At 43.6% G+C, this 17,941-nt stretch overlaps 2 protein-coding genes and 1 long non-coding RNA gene across 8 annotated transcripts in view; 1 reads left to right on the top strand and 2 right to left on the bottom strand.

Moving 5' to 3' along the window:
* mfn2 (mitofusin 2) overlaps positions 1–642 on the bottom strand; it is a 17,388-nt gene extending 16,746 nt beyond the window's left edge. Inside the window, exon 1 of one of the 3 annotated variants that reach the window (XM_052039036.1) lies at positions 441–642. In XM_052039036.1, coding sequence (XP_051894996.1) covers positions 441–595 — 155 coding nt within the window. In that variant the 5' untranslated portion in view covers positions 596–642. The remainder of the gene's footprint in view (positions 1–440) is intronic. The other 2 variants (XM_052039038.1, XM_052039037.1) reach the window with 2 other exon arrangements.
* On the top strand, positions 587–17,941 carry LOC127583267 (uncharacterized). 2 transcript variants are annotated; one of them, XR_007958233.1, is made up of 5 exons: positions 587–655; positions 7,484–7,592; positions 11,424–11,505; positions 17,648–17,682; positions 17,842–17,941. It is a non-coding gene; the product is annotated as an uncharacterized LOC127583267 (long non-coding RNA). The 2 variants fall into 2 exon arrangements; XR_007958231.1 differs by lacking the exon at positions 587–655 and having other exon boundaries at positions 7,029–7,592.
* Positions 4,656–17,941, bottom strand: part of plod1a (procollagen-lysine, 2-oxoglutarate 5-dioxygenase 1a) — a 28,643-nt gene continuing 15,357 nt past the window's right edge. The window contains exons 14-20 of one of the 3 annotated variants that reach the window (XM_052039039.1): positions 17,828–17,941; positions 17,305–17,370; positions 16,576–16,680; positions 16,338–16,484; positions 10,391–10,516; positions 10,026–10,151; positions 4,669–6,761 (exon numbers count right to left, since the gene is read on the bottom strand). In XM_052039039.1, coding sequence (XP_051894999.1) covers positions 6,606–6,761; positions 10,026–10,151; positions 10,391–10,516; positions 16,338–16,484; positions 16,576–16,680; positions 17,305–17,370; positions 17,828–17,941 — 840 coding nt within the window. In that variant the 3' untranslated portion in view covers positions 4,669–6,605. Of the gene's footprint in view, positions 6,762–10,025; positions 10,152–10,390; positions 10,517–16,337; positions 16,485–16,575; positions 16,681–17,304; positions 17,371–17,827 lie in introns of all 3 variants that reach the window. The other 2 variants (XM_052039041.1, XM_052039040.1) reach the window with 2 other exon arrangements.

Below are 17,941 nucleotides of genomic sequence, written 5' to 3'. Positions count from 1 at the left end.
CAGCGGCTCTGCCCAGAGGCTGGGTCGGGTTTGAAAGGCAGTAAAGTAAAAGGAAGGGGGTAGTTTGGGGGTAATGAGGGAAGCTGGGCAGTAGCCGGGGTGCTAATGCTCAGCACAGGATGGGGAACGTCGTAGGACTGGGAGGAGGGCGGCCCCGGGGGAGGGGGGCGGCCCTGAGCGAGGGGGGAGGCCCCGGGGGGGGGGGCCCTGAGCGAGGGGGGGCGGCCCCGAAGGGAAGGGCGGCCCCGAGGGAGGGGAGAACGGGGCTGGAAACAGTCCGAGCCCGGCACTGGGCCTCGCCGCCCTGCCAGCCGAACCCGGGACCACGGGTTTGACTTCCCCCGCCAGGTTCTGGCGCGGCGAAGGCCCGTGACCTTGCCTCCCCCGAGGGTCAGACACCAGCTCACACTCGGCCTGCTGTCGCGGGACTGGGCCTACACCTTGCACACACCGGCGGGCCGAGTTCACGCATCCGCCAGGTAGCCGGGGTCTTGCCTGATCTGCAGCCGCCGCACTCGCCCCGCAGCCGAAGCAGCTTCACCTCACTCCAGGGCCCCAGTAAAAGCGTCATTAACCTGTGACGAGAGCACGTCATCAGACCGCAGCACAGTGGAGACCAGCAGTGCTGTCATTTATGGAGAAGCCCAACCAGCAGGTAAGCAATAGTGCATGAGGAATGGGAACAGTACCACAGGAGGTCGGAATAGGCATGGGAATAGGAATAAAAACAGAAAATGCTAGCAAAACACAGCAGGCCAGGCAGCATCTGTGAAAGATGCTCGTTTTCTGTTTTAATTTCAGGTCTGCAGCATCCACAGATTTCGATTTTCAAGTTGGGGAACAATACTGGATGTGGGAATCCAGGGTCACCCAACACTCCCCAAACTTAAAACAAAAAAGGGCTGGTTGTAGGTGGACTAAAAACATTGTAGATGCTGCAAAATAGAAACAGAAAATGCTGGAGATACTCAGCAGGGCAGGCAGTCTCTGCAGTGGGAACAGTATAATCATCGTTCCAGTACGATATCCTTTCATCAAAGCCAAGTTGGAAGAGAAGCTTGCTTTGCCTTGTAGAGAAGGATTCTGTGGTTCCTTGAATTATCAACAGGAAAGCATCATTCTTGGTAGAGTTTTCATAAGGCGTCTTGGACCTAAAATGTTACTTCTGTTCTTCTTTCCACAGGTGCTGCCTGACGTGCCGAGTGCTCCCAGCATTTTCAGTTTTTATTTCCCTCCATGTAGTTGTTAATATGGCAATCAGCGTTGGAGAGATAGAGCTTGGCACTGATCAAAGAACCCCTGTGCCTGTCAATCACAATGAAATAGCTTTCCAAAGTCATTCAGCTGGAGACTCGCCAGGTGGCTAGGTTGGAAAAATTATATTGATACTGTGCCAGGCAGCCAATTTCCCTTTACAACGTGACACTATTAGCAACGTTGCCATCTACCACTGACTCATTCATCTCTCCTCCACTCCTCCATTTCTCCTCCTTCTGCCCTGCCACTCCCAAATCCTCACTGCTTCATCCCACTCCCTTTCCTCTGCTTCCCACTGGTGAATCTTTGTTACAGTCCCTCTATGGCAAGTATATTCTTCCTTAGGTGGAGAGACCAGCATATTGCTTACCATTTTAACTGCTTGCTTTATCTGCATGTTTACTTTCAATGATTCATATACAATGACACCCAGATCCCTCAAAAACACCTTTCGATCTCACCATTAAAAAAAATCCCCATTTCTTTTTAGCCAAAATGCTTTCTCAATTATTTACATTATATTCCACCTGTCACATTCTCATCCATTCACTTAGCTACTTTAGTACACAGTTCCCTCATTCAAATCATTGACACAGATTGTGAGCAGCAGGGCACAATGATCCCTGTGGCACCCACTAGTTACAGCATCCCAACCTGAAAATTACCCATTTATTCCTATTCATTTTTTGTTTGTTAACTAATTTTCAATCCATACCTGTATTTTACACCCAATTCTGCAATCATCAGTGAAATCCCCACTTCTGATCTTTTAATAAAAGGAAAATTATTGAAGAGTTGATGATGGGTGGTTTTGGGAAATTCCCCCTTAAGGTATCTTGCAACAATCTCCCAAGAATAGGATAATCAAGTCATAACTATCTTCCTTTGTGTATGGTATAACACCAGCCTTTCAGAGTGATGTTCATTGACCAGTTTTACCAAGGTTTCTTGATGTCATAATTGGTTAAATGCTGCCTTAATGGCAAGAGCAGTCACTCTCATCTTGCCTCTGGAATTCAGTTTTTTTTTTGCCCTTGTTGAATGAAGGTTGTAATGAGGTCTGGAGCAGGACAGTTCCCGAACTGAGTAACAATGAGCCTGTTGTTGGGGAGTAAGTGGTGTTTGTTAGCACTGTTGACAACACCTTCTATCAATTTGCTGATGTTTGAGAATAGACGTACTGTGGCTATTGGCTGGATCAGTTCATCCTTTTTGTAGACAGGACATACCTGTGGAATATTCCACTTCGTCATGCAGTTGCTAATATATTCATAAAGCTTGAGTAGGGGCATGTCTGTTTCTGGACAACTCTTAAGCACCACAACCATAATGTTGTAAGGCCTATGGCCTGGCTGTATCTATTGCATTTCTTGCATGGTGTTAATTTACTGAAAGCAGCCTTCTGTGGTGGTTGGATTTCAGGACGATGGTGAGAAGATCTTTAACTACCAAAACATAAAACATTCTATGCTTGGGTTCAATTCCCACCTCAGTTATGTGCAGATTTGGAAAGGGTAGGAGAAAATGGGATGATGTGGGGGAGGGGCTGGTAATAGAAAGGGTGTGGGAAATGAGTAGATTGATAAGATGAACAGGGATGAGGAAGAAATTACTTTAAAATAAAGTGAAAACTGGTTGGCAGAGATGTATAGAGGGTGAGACATTTTAAAATTCAGTTACAGTTACAAGGACAGACAAGAGCATCTGAGTTTGTTCTTGGAGTAGAGAAGGTGGTGGGATTTGATAGAGGTGCACAATATCATGACAGGTTTAGATAAGAGTATGTACATAGTGAGAAAGCGTTTCCATTATGTGAGGAGTCAGAAGACCCAGATTTAATGGCAAAAGATCCAGTGTTGGTATGAGGAAAAACGTATTTACACAGCAGCCTAAAAGTGTGCTGCATTGGGAATAACTGGATTGCTCTACAAAGATCCACTCTCTGGTGAATGGCCTCCTGTGTTATAACAATACTATGATTCCAGGCAGGTGGTTATACTCATGTTGGAAATGGAGAATTCCTGGTATTTGTGTGGTGTGAATGTTGCTAGACCCGGTTTAGCAGTACATAAAAGAGCAGCAAATAAAGCTTGGGAAGCAAAGTCTGCCAAGCAGAATGGGGCAGCTGCAAATGATTAAGATGTTGAGTCATAATGTACTCAGTATTAGCTTGAATTTAACTTTGTCTTGGATCAATTTCAAAGAATATCAGTCTCTCCAAGCCACATCCAAGTTTGCTGCTAAACAAGGAATATGTCCATGATCTTGAAAGTGAAATGGCTGAAAAATGGCAGATGGAGTTTAATCCAGACAAGTGCGAGGTGATGCATTTTGGGAGTACTAATGAGGCTAGGGCATACACTGTGAACAATAGGTCTTCTGGAGTATTGAGGGATAGAGGGACCTTTGAGTAGAAGTCAATAAATCCTTCAAGTTTGCAACATAAATAGATAATGTGGTTAGGAAGGCATATTGGGATACTGGTCTTCATTGGTCACAGCATTGAATACGTAAGTAGAGAGGTTATGCTCCCACTTTATAAAACGTTGGTCAGACTTCATGTGGAGTACTATGTGCAGTTCTAGTCACCATGCTTTAGAAAAGCTTTGGAGAGGGTGCAGAGGGGATTCACCAGGATATTGCCCAAGATGGAGCAGTTCAGTTATGAGGAGAGACCAGAGAAGCTAGGTTTGTTCTCCCTAGAGTGGAACAGGTTTAGAGGGGACATGAGGGGTAGAAATAGGGTAGACTACAGGAAACTTTCCCAATATCAGAGGTAGGTAAAATTAGAGGACATAAGTTTACAGTAAGGGGGAAAGAGATTTAGAGGGGATACAAGGGGGACCTTCACCCAGAGAGTAGTTGAAATTGGGTGGAATAGCAAGTTTGCCCACTGACTGGTGTGGACACATTGGGCCGAATGGCCTGTTTTCATGCTGTGCAATTCTATTGACTTATTCATGACTCTATGATCTCAACCTCCAAGTTAGTAGGAAGGGTAATTAAATGAGCTCAAAGTGGAAAAGTTAAGTCAGAGAAGTGGAAAAGTTGAGTCAGAAAAATGGAAGCAAACTACAGCTGGGATGTTCTTGTAATCAGTTGTGGCAAATGTTGTAAGTACAGCTAATGCCAATAAACCAAGCTGTGTACTTTAAACATTCCTTTTCAAGCTAAACTAGTGATTTCAGCTATGGTAACCTCTACAATACCTAATGGGAACTAACAATTTCTCCTACTTAACCACTACATAGCAGTTTTTCATTTTAAGTTCTTCCCATCTCTAAGCTAATATTAACATGCTCACAAAGGTTGAACAGCTCTTCATTGCCAATCACTCCAATCAATAGCAAACATACGAGATGAAACATCTTTTAGAAAATACTAACAGCAAAATGTTTCACTATAGAAGTTTTTATTTTGACAATATATGAATGAGGAGAAGGGCCTCACATTTTCTCAAATTTTCCTTTCCATCTGTTTTCCTTCTGTTCATCTCCCTGTAAAGAACTTTTCATCTCTGACCGGATTTTAGGGGATTATATAATTGCAGTGATTTGTGTACGAGGCTCAACAGATGGCCAATTTGTATAACCTGCTGAGGACACATGATTTCAACTTCCAGGGCTGGTACTTAGTTTTCCTACATTTGTCAATCCCATGAAAAATCTGAGTTGGAATATTCCACTTTCTAAATGGAAACAAGGAAAACTGACGTCAGGAAGAAAGTTCTTAATGCTATTGGCACACAAGGTTTTATGCATCCAAGCACCTCCTCTCCTCACGGTTTCCCCATCCAATCTGCTTCTACCCCTATTTGTTTGTAAGTTTCCCAATGGGGTGATAATTCTTACCAACTCCCGTTTACTGCATTCCTAGCAGAGCTAATAACGTTCAGTTAGACTAGATGTTTACTTTCTGAATACTGGAGCTGTAAGCAGAGCAGAATAATGGTGTTAGCAGTTCAGTGCAAGGTGGGGAGTCTGTAACTATATTTTCAACACATCATCTGTTGAGATAAAACAACTGATTTCTGTGATGGGAGGTATTGAAGACAAAAGTAAAAAAAAATGATGGTTGATGAGTCTTTGACTGTAATAGTGAAGCCAAGGCTAGAGATCAGCTAGCAAAAACAAGATGGAGCAATATTTGATAGTGTATGCAGAATGCTTGACATATTCTCAAACAATAGTTCAGAGGGTCTACAGGCAGTGAACACCAGAAGTTTCTAATGAGGGATAGTTAGCAGGGTGCTTGACAGTCTATACTTACATGAAGAGAAACAGATAATTCCTTGGCCTTTCTCCACATACATCTAACCTTCATTTCACAGGCAACTCTTTCTTTTATACACTACAGCAATGGCCATACAAGGCAGCATTCTTAATTCTTGCATCATTTGTGTGAAGAGGTAGTTCATGATTTCCTGTATTACTAGCTTAGTCAAACAATAATCTCAGCTACCAGTTAATTGTGAAGTAAGTGCAATGTGCAGGCAAATTCACTGCCCATCTCTTCCTGCAAATCGTAATAATCAAATCTTTTTGTTTCCTATCCCTATTCTCAGGGTGCTACTCCATGGATGTTCAGAGTACAAGTGTCAGCAGGAAAACTGAAATATCACAGCTGATGCTAACTTGTCAAGCCATGGTCCACACACATGTATGTTCTGTGATCTCACAGTCAAAGCCAATTGTAGTCACTCCCCTCTCATTCTGACTGCATTGGTTCAGCATCGTAGATAGAGGACTGAAATCCAGGACGGGTACAGAGCTAGAGTCTGACAGCTCCAATACTACTCATTCCTCCCAACTCAAAACAAAGTGGGATGGAGTAGTGGTCTACCTTCAGCATTCATGCTCATTACTATGGAAAGTATAGCCTGTACCTCCAGGATCCCTAGATAACATCTTCTGGTTGCTATGAGTTGGGCCAATTGTGTACCTCCAGTACCACCAAGAAACTCACTGATTATTATGTGGTGGGATGGACCTGTACTTCCAGGTTCCACTATTACAAACTCTTTGGTTATAATGGCATAGAGTAGCCATATACCTCCAGGATTTCTGGATCATATACTGTCAGGTTACCATGAGATGTGGTACCTCTGTATCTGTGTTTCATGTCATTTGCCTGGGATTTGATTATTCTGATATTAACTTTCACAACTGACAAATACACCTGCTGTAACTATCCCTTAGAACTTAGCACCTAGAAAAATTTATTAACCATTATATACAGAGAGGGACATGAGCTGTCCATGCTGTAATACCTTAAAGAAGAAAAGTTAAGTTTGTTGCAAACTGACATCTGTAACAGCTTCCACTGCATACACTCAGATGCTAAGCACTTTAAGGGTCAACAAAAGAGACAGCAATATATCGTGTTCCGCTGGTGGTTGGAAGACCCTCATGGTAATGAGTCAGTCTTCCTGGATGCATGAGGGCCCAGCCCTTCCGAGGTGCTTGAATGGAACAGTTATACCTGATGAACCTGCAGCCACCTCCCTGCAAAAGACAACAACCATTAGGTTTAATAGCAATGTCTATCCTTAGGAACAAATGCTGAACAAACAATGATCAAGTCTCACTAAGAATGGTTTTCTGCTAACCTTGGTTGAAGGCAAGATAAGGAAATACAACAAGAAATATACCAGTGTTCATTCCTGTTATACACTGCTAGGGCAATCAGTCCTGAGGTACACACAGTAAAATGCTAGACAGTTATACACTCAGTCAGTTCTGTAGGCTAACACCAGACAGGCCAGAATAAAGTCAAATATGCAGAGAAACCTGGAGAAATGTGTATTTGGACCCTCAATACAGTTAATCACAGAATAAAAAATTAGACAATTGATAAATTAACATTCACATGAACAGAGACACAAGGGTAAAAATGGTCCTGTTATTAAGTCCTGTCTACTGAATGTTGCACAGGGTCATGCACTGGGAAATAGTCTTGACTGAAAGGAGGCAGGATCTTCAGCTATGCTGCTCTAAGCCAAAGGTGGAGTAGTAATTCCACCTTGAGTCAAATTTCTCCTAAAAGATGAATCAGTGATGTTTTGTCTAACCCTAGAAATATGAGTAAGGCACTGACTGCACTTATCCCCAACGTGGTGAAAACAAGTTATGGAAAGGTCAGATGACAAATGTCAGCCTTTATAAACTCCCCTAACATAGCAACAGCCAATCACATGAACTCAATTCAGACCCTCTTTTCATTTCAGATACCAGCAACTTTCAAAAGCCATAAATGAACATTCTCCTTGAGAAACAAAGGACTGCATATGCTGGAATCTAGATGAATCTCTTCTATAAACCCACTGATGCCCACAGGTACCTCGATTACAGCTCCTCCCACCCTGTCTCTTGCAAGGATGCCATCCCTTTCTCTTAATTTCTCTGCCTCCACCGCATCTGCTCCCATGATGAGGCTTTCCACTCCAGGACATCCGAGATATCCAACTTCTTTTCTAATCATGGCTTCCCCCCTACTGTGGTCGAGAGAGCTCGCACCTGCATCTTTGCCATTTTCCGAACCTCTGCTCTCACCCCCACCCTTCCCAGACCCAACAGGGATAGGGTCCCTCTTGTCCTCACATTTCATTCCACCAGCCTACATATCCAACACATCATTCTCCACCACTTCCGCCATCTCCAACGGGACCCCACTACCAAGCATAGCTTCCCCTCCCCACTCCTTTCTGCCTTTTGCAGGGACAGCTCTCTCTGCCACTCCCTATTCACTCCTCCCCACCCATCCCGCTCCCACCTTGGGAACTTTCCACTGCCCCCGCCATAGGTGTAACACCTGCCCCTGCACCACCTCGATCCAGGGATCCAAACAGTCCTTTCAGGTGAGACAGAGATTCACCTGCACCTCCCTTAATATCATCTACTGCATTCGGTGCTACAAGTGTGGCCGCCTCTACATTGGTGAGACCAAACGCAGACTAGGTGACCATTTCGCAGAACACCTGTACTCTGTCCGTAACCGCAATCTGCATCTCCCTGTTGCCAGTCACTTCAACTCCCCTCCCACACTATCACTGATATGACAGTCCTTGGCCTCCTCCACTGCCAGGAGAATTCCAAGCGCAAAATGGAGGAACACCACCTCATTTTCCGTCTTGGAACCTTGCAGCCTAACAGCAAGAGCATTGAATTCTCCCACTTTAAGTAATGCACCCCCCCCCCCTATGCTTCTTCTCTTCTTCCCTTTCCAAGCCTCTCTCTTCCCCCCCGCCTTTTTTCCCCTCTCTCTCCCACCCCTCCTCCCCCGCACCTGCCTATCACTATCTCTTACCTGCATCTACCTTTCACCAATGTGTGTTCACCCCGCCTCCCCTCTTTTGTCCACCTATCACTGCTCTGCTTTTTCCTCCTATATATTGGGCTTCCCCTTTTCCTATCTTCAGTTCTGAAGAAGGGTCCTGACCCGAAACGTTGACCGCCTGCTTTTCTCCATGGATGCTGCCTGGCCTGCTGTGTTCCTCCAGCATCACAGTGTTTTTCATTCTCCTTGAGAAGTCACTTGAACTGAGAAAATTCCTATAAATAAGTTATTAAGCAGATCAGCAATTTCCAAAGTAAGGCGGAGTAGTTAATCTTCAATTTATAATTCTTTCTATCTGGTTCACAAACTGGATCTTTATTATAAAGTGAACCTCAACAGTTTTTGCTTTCACATTTTTGTTCAATCTTCAGTCTCAGATTTTATTTCCTTGGTAACATTGGCTGTTTGTGTGGTGGAGGAAGGGGTGTCCACACTATTTGCTCACAGTAATCCCTCAGTTAACTTGGAAAGAGAAACAGAGAGGTACAAAGTTCTAAATACATAGACAGAAACACACTAAGGGTCATATGGACAGTTAAGGACTGAGGTGTTTTATGATCCTCTTCGAATGGCAGAAGTTAGATCCCTAACTATTCTACATCAAACAGCAACTGTTAATACTGGAATGAAAACCAAGAATACTTTATTTGTTTTAGTCCTCAAAATCCATCTCATCCTGGGAGAAGGAGTAGGGCGAGGTTCATCTGATCAACTTCAGTCCATCTCAATTATCATAGGAAATGCAAGAGTGAATAGAAAGGGCAGAATTGGATGGACAAGGAAGTTCTGCAATTAAATTAAACATTACATGTAAAAAGGTCACAGAGATTGATGTCATTTTCAAAGATAACTGTGGTTGCAAGGACACATTCTGGGATCAGAACCCAACATCAAAAATTGCAACTAGTACAAGAGTTGTGACTCAGATTGCCCTGGCAGAAAAAGTGAGAGTATCACAAAACTTATTGCAAATAAATATACAAACATTCACCAATGAATATCAAGCTGTACACATTATCAATAGCTGTTAAACTAACTGTTCATCAGCACTAGTCCCCTTGATGGGCTAAATCAGAATCCTGACATATCCTTACCTTCCCCGGAGTATAACAGACAATCATTAGTTGAATAATCAAATGTCAATCTTCGCTGGTCATTAATGATTAGATCAACCATGCACCCGCTGAATTTGGTACATTCCACAGCTCAAAGACATCTTCAGAAAGTTAAACATGCAAGACCAGAACGAAGAGGAAGAATCAATTTACCACACTCTTCAGGACTTTGCAGGGAGCCAATCAATAAATGTCAGTGTAAATATCAGAGCCATGCTTCAAGTCCCAGTGCAGGCTCCTGTGGAACAGCCCATGAAACACGCTTCTTACTTGAGTACAGAGTGAATCAGATTGGCCCATCTCAAGCATCCAACTTACCTGATAGTCAACTCCAACCTTGTTGAGTGCAATGTTTACAGTAAAAGTAGAAGCATCATGATGTGGCATTAAAGATGGCTGTTCATCAGGTTTATATCTAACTACAAAGGCCAGGTCAAAGAATGCCTGCAAGAAAGAAGAGGGGCATGAAGCAATACCATGCAGCATCCATTAGAGAGCAGACACTGGGTAAAGAGAACTAAATCCCATCTTACAAAGCCCTGTGTTCTCAGGTCGTGTCTGCACCTGGGCCTCAGCTATCTCCAGCCCAGGCCTTGCACCTCTCCTGTACCTAGGTCTCAGGTTCCTCCAGCATCCCAGGCAATTCCTCCTGCTGTATTCCAGTGAGACTGAACTGGTTTTACCTCATAATCAACTCCTGCCCTGTTTAGAGCTACGTTAACAGTGAAGGTTGAGGCATCATGATGGGGTTCAAGCGAGGGCTGCTCCTCAGGTTTGTATCTCACTACAAAGTTCAGAAACGAGTTGGCCTGAGAGCAAAAGTTTAACATGGAAGAAACAAAACCAACATTAGTAACCATGGTGATAACAATATGGTGATAACAATCATCAGCTATAACAGTTTATAATTATAATAGGCTGTTAGTGGGTCTGTTAGACTCTTATTGTCTCTGCCCCTAATCAATAGTTTACTAATTTAATAGTTAGGTGTAATACTAAACTGGAATAGTCTGGCAATGAATTTCTTTATTATTTTCACAACTACCTTTCCCCCCATCATTTCTGCTCCCTTCCACAGATATTCTCTCCTCTGCTCCCTATTCCAGTGCTGAGAATGTTGGCAAGCTACAATCAATTGTGGAGGAGGCATCAGAACAGAGTCCAACCCAGATATGAGCCAAAAGTTCACAAATACTTTTCATCAGGGCCAATGGGGAGAGGTCAGGAGAAGATCACTACTCCTTAGTCACTCTTGGGAAAGAGAAAAAAAAATCCCAGTCCATGTGGATGGGGGTGAAGGGATTCTTGTGATTCTTTAACTAATTGGGCATCCCAGATGATTGAAAATGAATCTCCTGATCTGCTGTGGATAACCAGGATGAAAAGTCACAGGGGTATTAAAATGCTTCCCCCTTTTCTTTTGAATATTTGCTTATTAGTTCTAAGAATTTTGGAGAAAGGAGTGGGAAGGGCAGTTGCAGTTAAGCTGTGTGATTAAAACCCTCGATCTCTTAACTTGGGCCTCAACATCCAAGCATGTACCTAAAATGCCTGATATGGAAAGTTAGGGTCACAGGCAGACTGAAAATCATTTCACTGTGTGTTAGTCAGTCCAATAGTCACAGATTTATAAACAAACACCATTTAAGAGGAAGGTCAGGAACTTCAAACAGATTTAATATGTCCCTGTCTCTATTCTCCAATTCATTCCCTCAGTTGCTGACTGACTTGATGACCCCAGGATCTGCTGGAACAAGCACCTCATTACTCATTGCATACACTTTGTTTGAAGCTACAGGTAGGCTTGTCATTAAGGATGATGATGCCATGTCACCTGTCAAGGTCACTCATTGATCTGCTTTGCAAGAAGTGTTTAATCTAGTGCCTGCTCCCACACGCCTGCCCCTCTGCAATATCTGAAAGCACACCTGCCTAGAAATTTAATTGCTTAATGCTGTTTTTTTCCCAAGATGAAACTCGATAACAATCATTACCAGGTTGTTTCATGTCATTCCCAGACTGTGTGAGTATCACCTTTCTGCCTCTCATGTGAATTCACATCAGAGGTACATGGGATATGTCATTCCTTGTGTAATGCTCCTTTCAGAGCATTGTGGAGGAGGATGGGAGCTTGAACCATGTTGTCCTTGTCCCAAGAGCAATCATTGTTGGGCACATCTAAGACAAACTGGATTTCCCTTAAATGGGACATCAGTTAGTCCCATACAGAGCTTTCAGCCTTCTACCCCTCCCCCAATCAAACCATAGCCTTCCCCCCACCATATCTCTAACCCATTTCTGCAGCTACTCAAGGCCTCAGACCTTGAACCTTCAACCTGACTCCTGCCTCCATAATCCACTTAGGGTTTAACAGAGGCCTCAGTCTCCCCATTTCCAGCCAGTTAACTAATTCTGGGTACAATCCCTCTTCCTAGGGACCAAAAAGGTAATAATCTCTGGACTGCTACCTGTGCCACATGCACATTGGTACAGGGTCAATAAGATCAGAGTTAAATGCGTGGCTCATAGATTGGTGTGGGAGAAGTGAGTTTGAATTTGTGGGACATGGCACCAGTATTGGGGAAGGAGGGAGCTATTCTGATGGGACGGGTTCCACCTGAACCATGCTGGGACCAGGGTCCTGGTGAATCGCATAACTAGGGCTGAAGATAGGGCTTTAAACTAGTAGGGGGTGGATTCAACAGATTGGAAAAGTATGGAAAATGTAAAAGAGGAGAGTGCAGGAGAGGTTACTTAAGTCTCCAGAATAAAGAATAAGACAGAAAGTTCGGAAAGGGATAAGAATTTAACTTTAGACAACATGGAAACAAATTTGAGAAGAAGGGTGGTGAATACAGGACTGAAGGTGTTATATTTGAATGCATGCAGTATACGAAATAAGGTAGATGAACTTATAGTGCAGTTAGACATTGTGGTTGAAAGAAGATCACAGCTGGGAGCTAAACATCCAAGGGTACACATCCTATCAAAAAGACAGGCAGGTGGGCAGAGAGGGCGGGGTGGCTCTGTTGGTAAAACATGAAATCAAATCCTTAACAAGAAGTGACATAGGATCATAAGATGTAGAATCCTTGTGGGTAGAGTTAAGAAACTGCAAGGGTAAAAAGACCCTGTTGGGAGTTGGGAGTTCAGAGGCCTCCCTTTGGAGGCCTCTGAATAGTAGCCAGGATGTGGGGTACAAGTTACAATGGGAGATAGACAAGGCATGTAAAAAGGGCAACGTTACGGTGGTCATAGGGGATTTCAATATGCAGGTAGATTGGAACAGACTGTGGTCAAGCCCACTAGGAAAAAGGCAATTCTGGATTTGGTGTTGTGCAATGAACCAGATTTAATCAGGGAGCTTGAAGTAAAGGAACCCTAAGGAGGCAGTGATCATAATATGATAGAATTCACCCTGCAATTTGAGAGGGAGAAGATAAAATCAGATGGATTAGTATTACAGTTGAGTAAAGGTAACTGCAGAGGCATGAGAGAGGAGCTGGCCAAAGGTGATTGGAAGGGGACCCTAGCAGGGATGACGGTAGAGCAGCAATGGCAGGAGTTTCTGGAAGTAATTCAGAAGACACAGGATCAGTTCATCCCAAAGAAGAAGCAGCATTCTAAAGGGAGATGAGGCAACTGTGGCTGGCAAGGGAAGTCAAAGGCAGCATAAAAGCAAAAGAGAGGGCATACAATATTGCAAAAATTAGTGGGAAGCTAGAGGATGGGGAAGCTTTTAAAAACCAACAAAAGTCAACTAAAAAAGCAATCAAGGGGAGAGAAGATGAAATATGAAGGTAAGCTAGCCAATAATAGAAAAGAGGATACCAAAAGATTTTTCAGAAATATAAAGAGTAAAAGAGAGGCAAGAGTGGACATTGGACCACTGGAAAATGACACTGGAGAGACAGTAATGGGGAACAAACAAATGGCGGACAAACTGGATAAGTATTTTGCGTCAGTCTTTATTGTGGAAGACACCAGCAACATGCCAGAAGTTTGAGAGAGGTTGGGGTAGAAGTGAGTATAGTCACTATTACTAAGGAGAAGGTGCTTGGGAGCTTAAAGGTCTGAAGGTGGATAAGTCACCTGGACTGGATGGACTACACCCAGGATTCTGAAAGAGGTAGCTGAAGAGATTGTGGAGGCATTAGTAGTGATCTTTCAAGAATAACTAGAGTCAGGAATGATTCCAGAAGACTGGAAAATCACAAATGTCATTCCACTCTTTAAGAAGTGAGGAAGGCAAAAGACAGGAAATTATAGGCCAGTTAGCCTGACTTCAGTGGTAGGTAAGATATTAGAGTCCATTATTAAGGATGGGGTTTCGGGGTACTTGAAAGCTCATGATAAAATAGGCTGAAGTGAGCATGGTTTCCTTTAGGGGAAATCTTGCTTGACAAATCTGTTGGAATTCTTTGAGGAAGTAACAGGCAAGATAGACAAAGGAGAGTCAGTGGATGTTGTTTACTTGGATTTTCAGAGGGCCTTTGACAAGGTGCCATTCATGAGGCTGCTAAACAAGTTAGGAGCCCATGGTATTACAGGGAAGGTACCAGCATGGATAGAAGATTGGCTGATTGATAGAAGGCAAAGAGTGGGATTAAAGGGGGCCTTTGCTGGTTGGCTGCTGGTGACTAGTGGTGTTCTGCAGGGGTCGGTGTTGGGTCCGCTACTTTTCACATTATATGTTAATGATCTAGGTGACGGAATTGATGGCTTTGTGGCCAAGTTTGCGGATGATACAAAGGTACCTCTAGGGGCAGGTAGTGTTGAAGAAGCACGAAGTTTGCAGAAGGACTTGGACAGGTTGGGAGAATGGGCAAAGAAGTGGCAGATGGAATACAGCACAGGGAAGTGTATGGTCATGCACTTTGGTAGAAGGAATAAAGGTGTAGACTATTTGCTAAATGGGGAGCGAATTCAGAAATCGGAGGTGCAAAGCAACTTGGGAGTCCTAGTGCAGGATTTCCTAAAGGTGGACTTGCAGGTTGAGTTGGTAGCAAGGAATGCAAATGCAATGTTAGCATTCATTTCGAGGGGACTAGAATATAAAAGCAAGGATGCGATGCTGAGGCTTTAAGGCGTTGGGCAGACCACATTTGGAGTATTGAGAGCAGTTTTGGACCCCATTTCTAAGGAAGGATGTGCTGGCATTGGAGAGGGTCCAGAGGAGGTTTACAAGAATGATCCTGGGAATGAAAGGGTTAACGTATAAGGAGCATTGGATGGTTCTGGGCCTGTACTCACTGGAGTTTAGAAGGATGAGGGGGGATCTCATTGAAACCTACCAAATATTGGAAGGCCTGGATAAAGTGGATGTGGAGAGGATGTTTCCAGTAGTGGCAGAGTCTTGGACCAGAGGGCACAGCCTCAGAATAGAAGGACATCCCTTAGAACAGAGATGAGGAGGAATTTCTTTAGCCAGAGGATGATGAATCTGTGGAATTCATTGCCACAGACAGCTGTGGAGGCCAAGTCATTGGGTATATTTCAAGTGGAGTTTGATAGGTTCTTGATTAGTAAGGGCATCAAAGGTTATGGGGAGAAGGCAGGAGAATAGGGTTGGGAGGGAAAAATAAAATCAGCAACGATCAAATGACAGAGAAGACTCAATGGGCCAAATGGCCTAATTCTGCTCCAATGTCTTATAGTCCTACCAAACCCAGTCCCTTCTGCCCCAACGAGGCAAATGCTCTTGATATCTCTCTCCCAATCTGAGACCTTACTGTGAACTCCTGGTATCTCCTCCTCCTACCACCACAATGCAGTGATATTAGAGGATGCAAGACCTTCATACCTACCAATCTCCACCACCCCAACCATCACAATGACAGTACAGGCTCTGATCCAAACACTTCTTTTCCCGCACCTCACATAGTCTCAACACAGGCATGATAGGACTGTTGGTCTTCCTGACCACCCAAATCTGGCCTCGGAACCAGCAACCAAACTATATCTTTTGGGTTAAGAATACTGAGGAGACCAAAGCCATTGTCTTTGATTCCTGCTACAATGCCATTCCCTTGTTACAGACTCCTACCCTCCATCAGCTGAAGCAAAAACATGGCAACCAAGCCAATATTTGATCTGAGCTTAACTTTGGACCCCAATTCTACTTATATTTTCACCTCCATAATGGCATTTAACTGCCTCTGCCTCAGCTCTCCTTTTAATGCAGCCCATAATCATATCTTTCTTATTTCCAGAGTATTCCAAATATTCTCCTGGCTAGCCTCCCCTCTTCCACTCTCCACATATCAGTTCATCCACTGCACCAGGTTCTGCTGATCCATTTAGCCATGTCACTGAATTACATCAGCTCCTGGTTCAACAAACTGTCAGAGTTAAAATTTTCAACATCGCTTTCATACTCCACTTTCATTTTGTTCCTCCTAATCTCTGCAAGCTCCTCTCCACCAACCATCTGCGATCCCCGTGCTGCAATTCTAACCTCTCCTGCAATGCTAACTTCAGTGGCAAATCTTAACTTTACAATTGATATTCAGTAACGCTCTCAGTTTCTGGGTTTGAACAAATGATACCTTGATGCCTACATCACCCCAGTGTTGCAGGAGCAAACAAGCAGACAACCACAACGTGGTACAGTAGGGCAGTAAAACTGACCTTGGTGTAGTAGCCTGGGTAGAACCTTTCTGTTAAAGGTGCAATGTATTCTCTTAAAAACTTCTGCCATTGTTTCTCATATCCAATCTGATTCATGTGAATATCGATTGTTGGCACATTTTCATATCCACCCTGAATACGTGTGTCCTGGGACAGAGTTGAAAATGACATTTGAAACATTAAGGAGTCATGATCAGACACACACAGTCACCCCATCCTTGATCACTGGCCCACTCACCTCATTGCCTCCAGTTGACCATTGTCCATAATGTTCCATCTCCTCAACAAGGTCGTCACAGGCTCGTTCAGTAAAAATAGGGAACCAGTAAACATCTGGACAAGGCTGTAAAACATCATGGAACAAGTATACTGCTTTGAATCTGTACCATGCAGCTGACTGCATCCTCACCTCACAGCACCCAATCCATCACTCATTTAATAATCCTCTCTGCACCATAGTACTGAGCTAGATGGTACTGACGAGACTTTATTGTAAGTAGAGTATTTTCAATCTGTGCTACCATGTGCAATGATTCGGAACCATAAGGAATATCATGCCTCATCAGCACTTGTAGATGGTGTGTGTGCAGCCCAAGGTCTCCTTTGCCAGGGCAAAATGTCATTGCTGGACAGTAAACCCAGCATTGCACAAGGTTTACCATCATACATGGTTGTTGGACACTACTGCTACACATGAGTTTTGCACACTATCATCACACATAATGCTGTGCTGAATGTTATAAAGACCAGACTGCTAATATGTTGACAATGTCACGCACTGTGGTGGTGGGAGGAGAAGATACCAAGTGCTGATATCAGGGCACATGGGTGAAGGTGACCCAGTTTCTCCAGGGGACACCACACTTTACAGTTACTTTATTGATCAGCTTCTTTTGCAAGCTGGAACAGGAAGAGTTCCCAATCTGGACTCCTTGTACCACACTTACCAAAAACTTAGTCTTCTTACCTGTAAGAAGGTTTTCTCTTCGAAAGCTTTGCTCCAGTTTGGATGAATGTACTTTTCCTCCCAATCCTGCAATGTAACAGAAAGAGAAATGAATGGGATGCCATGTTTCCTGTGCCTTGCTCACTACTCCATCTCCTGAGACCTACTGACCCAAGTCAGTGAGCAGCTACATCATGAGCACATCTGTCCTGAACTAAGTCACATCTTAAGAAGGAGGAAACTGCTTCCAAGCATTATCTGTTTTGACTAAATTCATTTTAATTTAGTATCTTTAAAAAGAAACAACATAAATATTGCAATAATTATAGCACTATATGCCAAAATATATTGTTTCTTTCTCCAGGCTCCTGTTCTCCCACTGGCCACAAGTTAAATCAGGTATTGTTCCATTTACTTATTCCCCATTTTTCTCAACACTGGGCCCTACTGGAGCCCAGCTACCCAGGCCAAGAATTACCAGCCAGAGTCAAATGTCTGTGCCCTACCATACCTTCCCTTTCTTTGATTCCCCCATTACACATACCTTTTGGTTTTCAGAGATCTGCCAGAGGTCATTGTGGAGGTTACCGGTGTGACAGTTTGCCACAGAGAGAATGTATCCAAACTCATGCCTGTTGGTGAGGTACATGAAGATTCC

Source organism: Pristis pectinata, chromosome 26 (assembly GCF_009764475.1).
Source record: "Pristis pectinata isolate sPriPec2 chromosome 26, sPriPec2.1.pri, whole genome shotgun sequence".
Taxonomy (NCBI): Eukaryota; Metazoa; Chordata; class Chondrichthyes; order Rhinopristiformes; family Pristidae; genus Pristis; species Pristis pectinata.
Note: the sequence above shows the minus strand (reverse complement) of the source record. Positions and strands in the feature narration are given on the sequence as shown.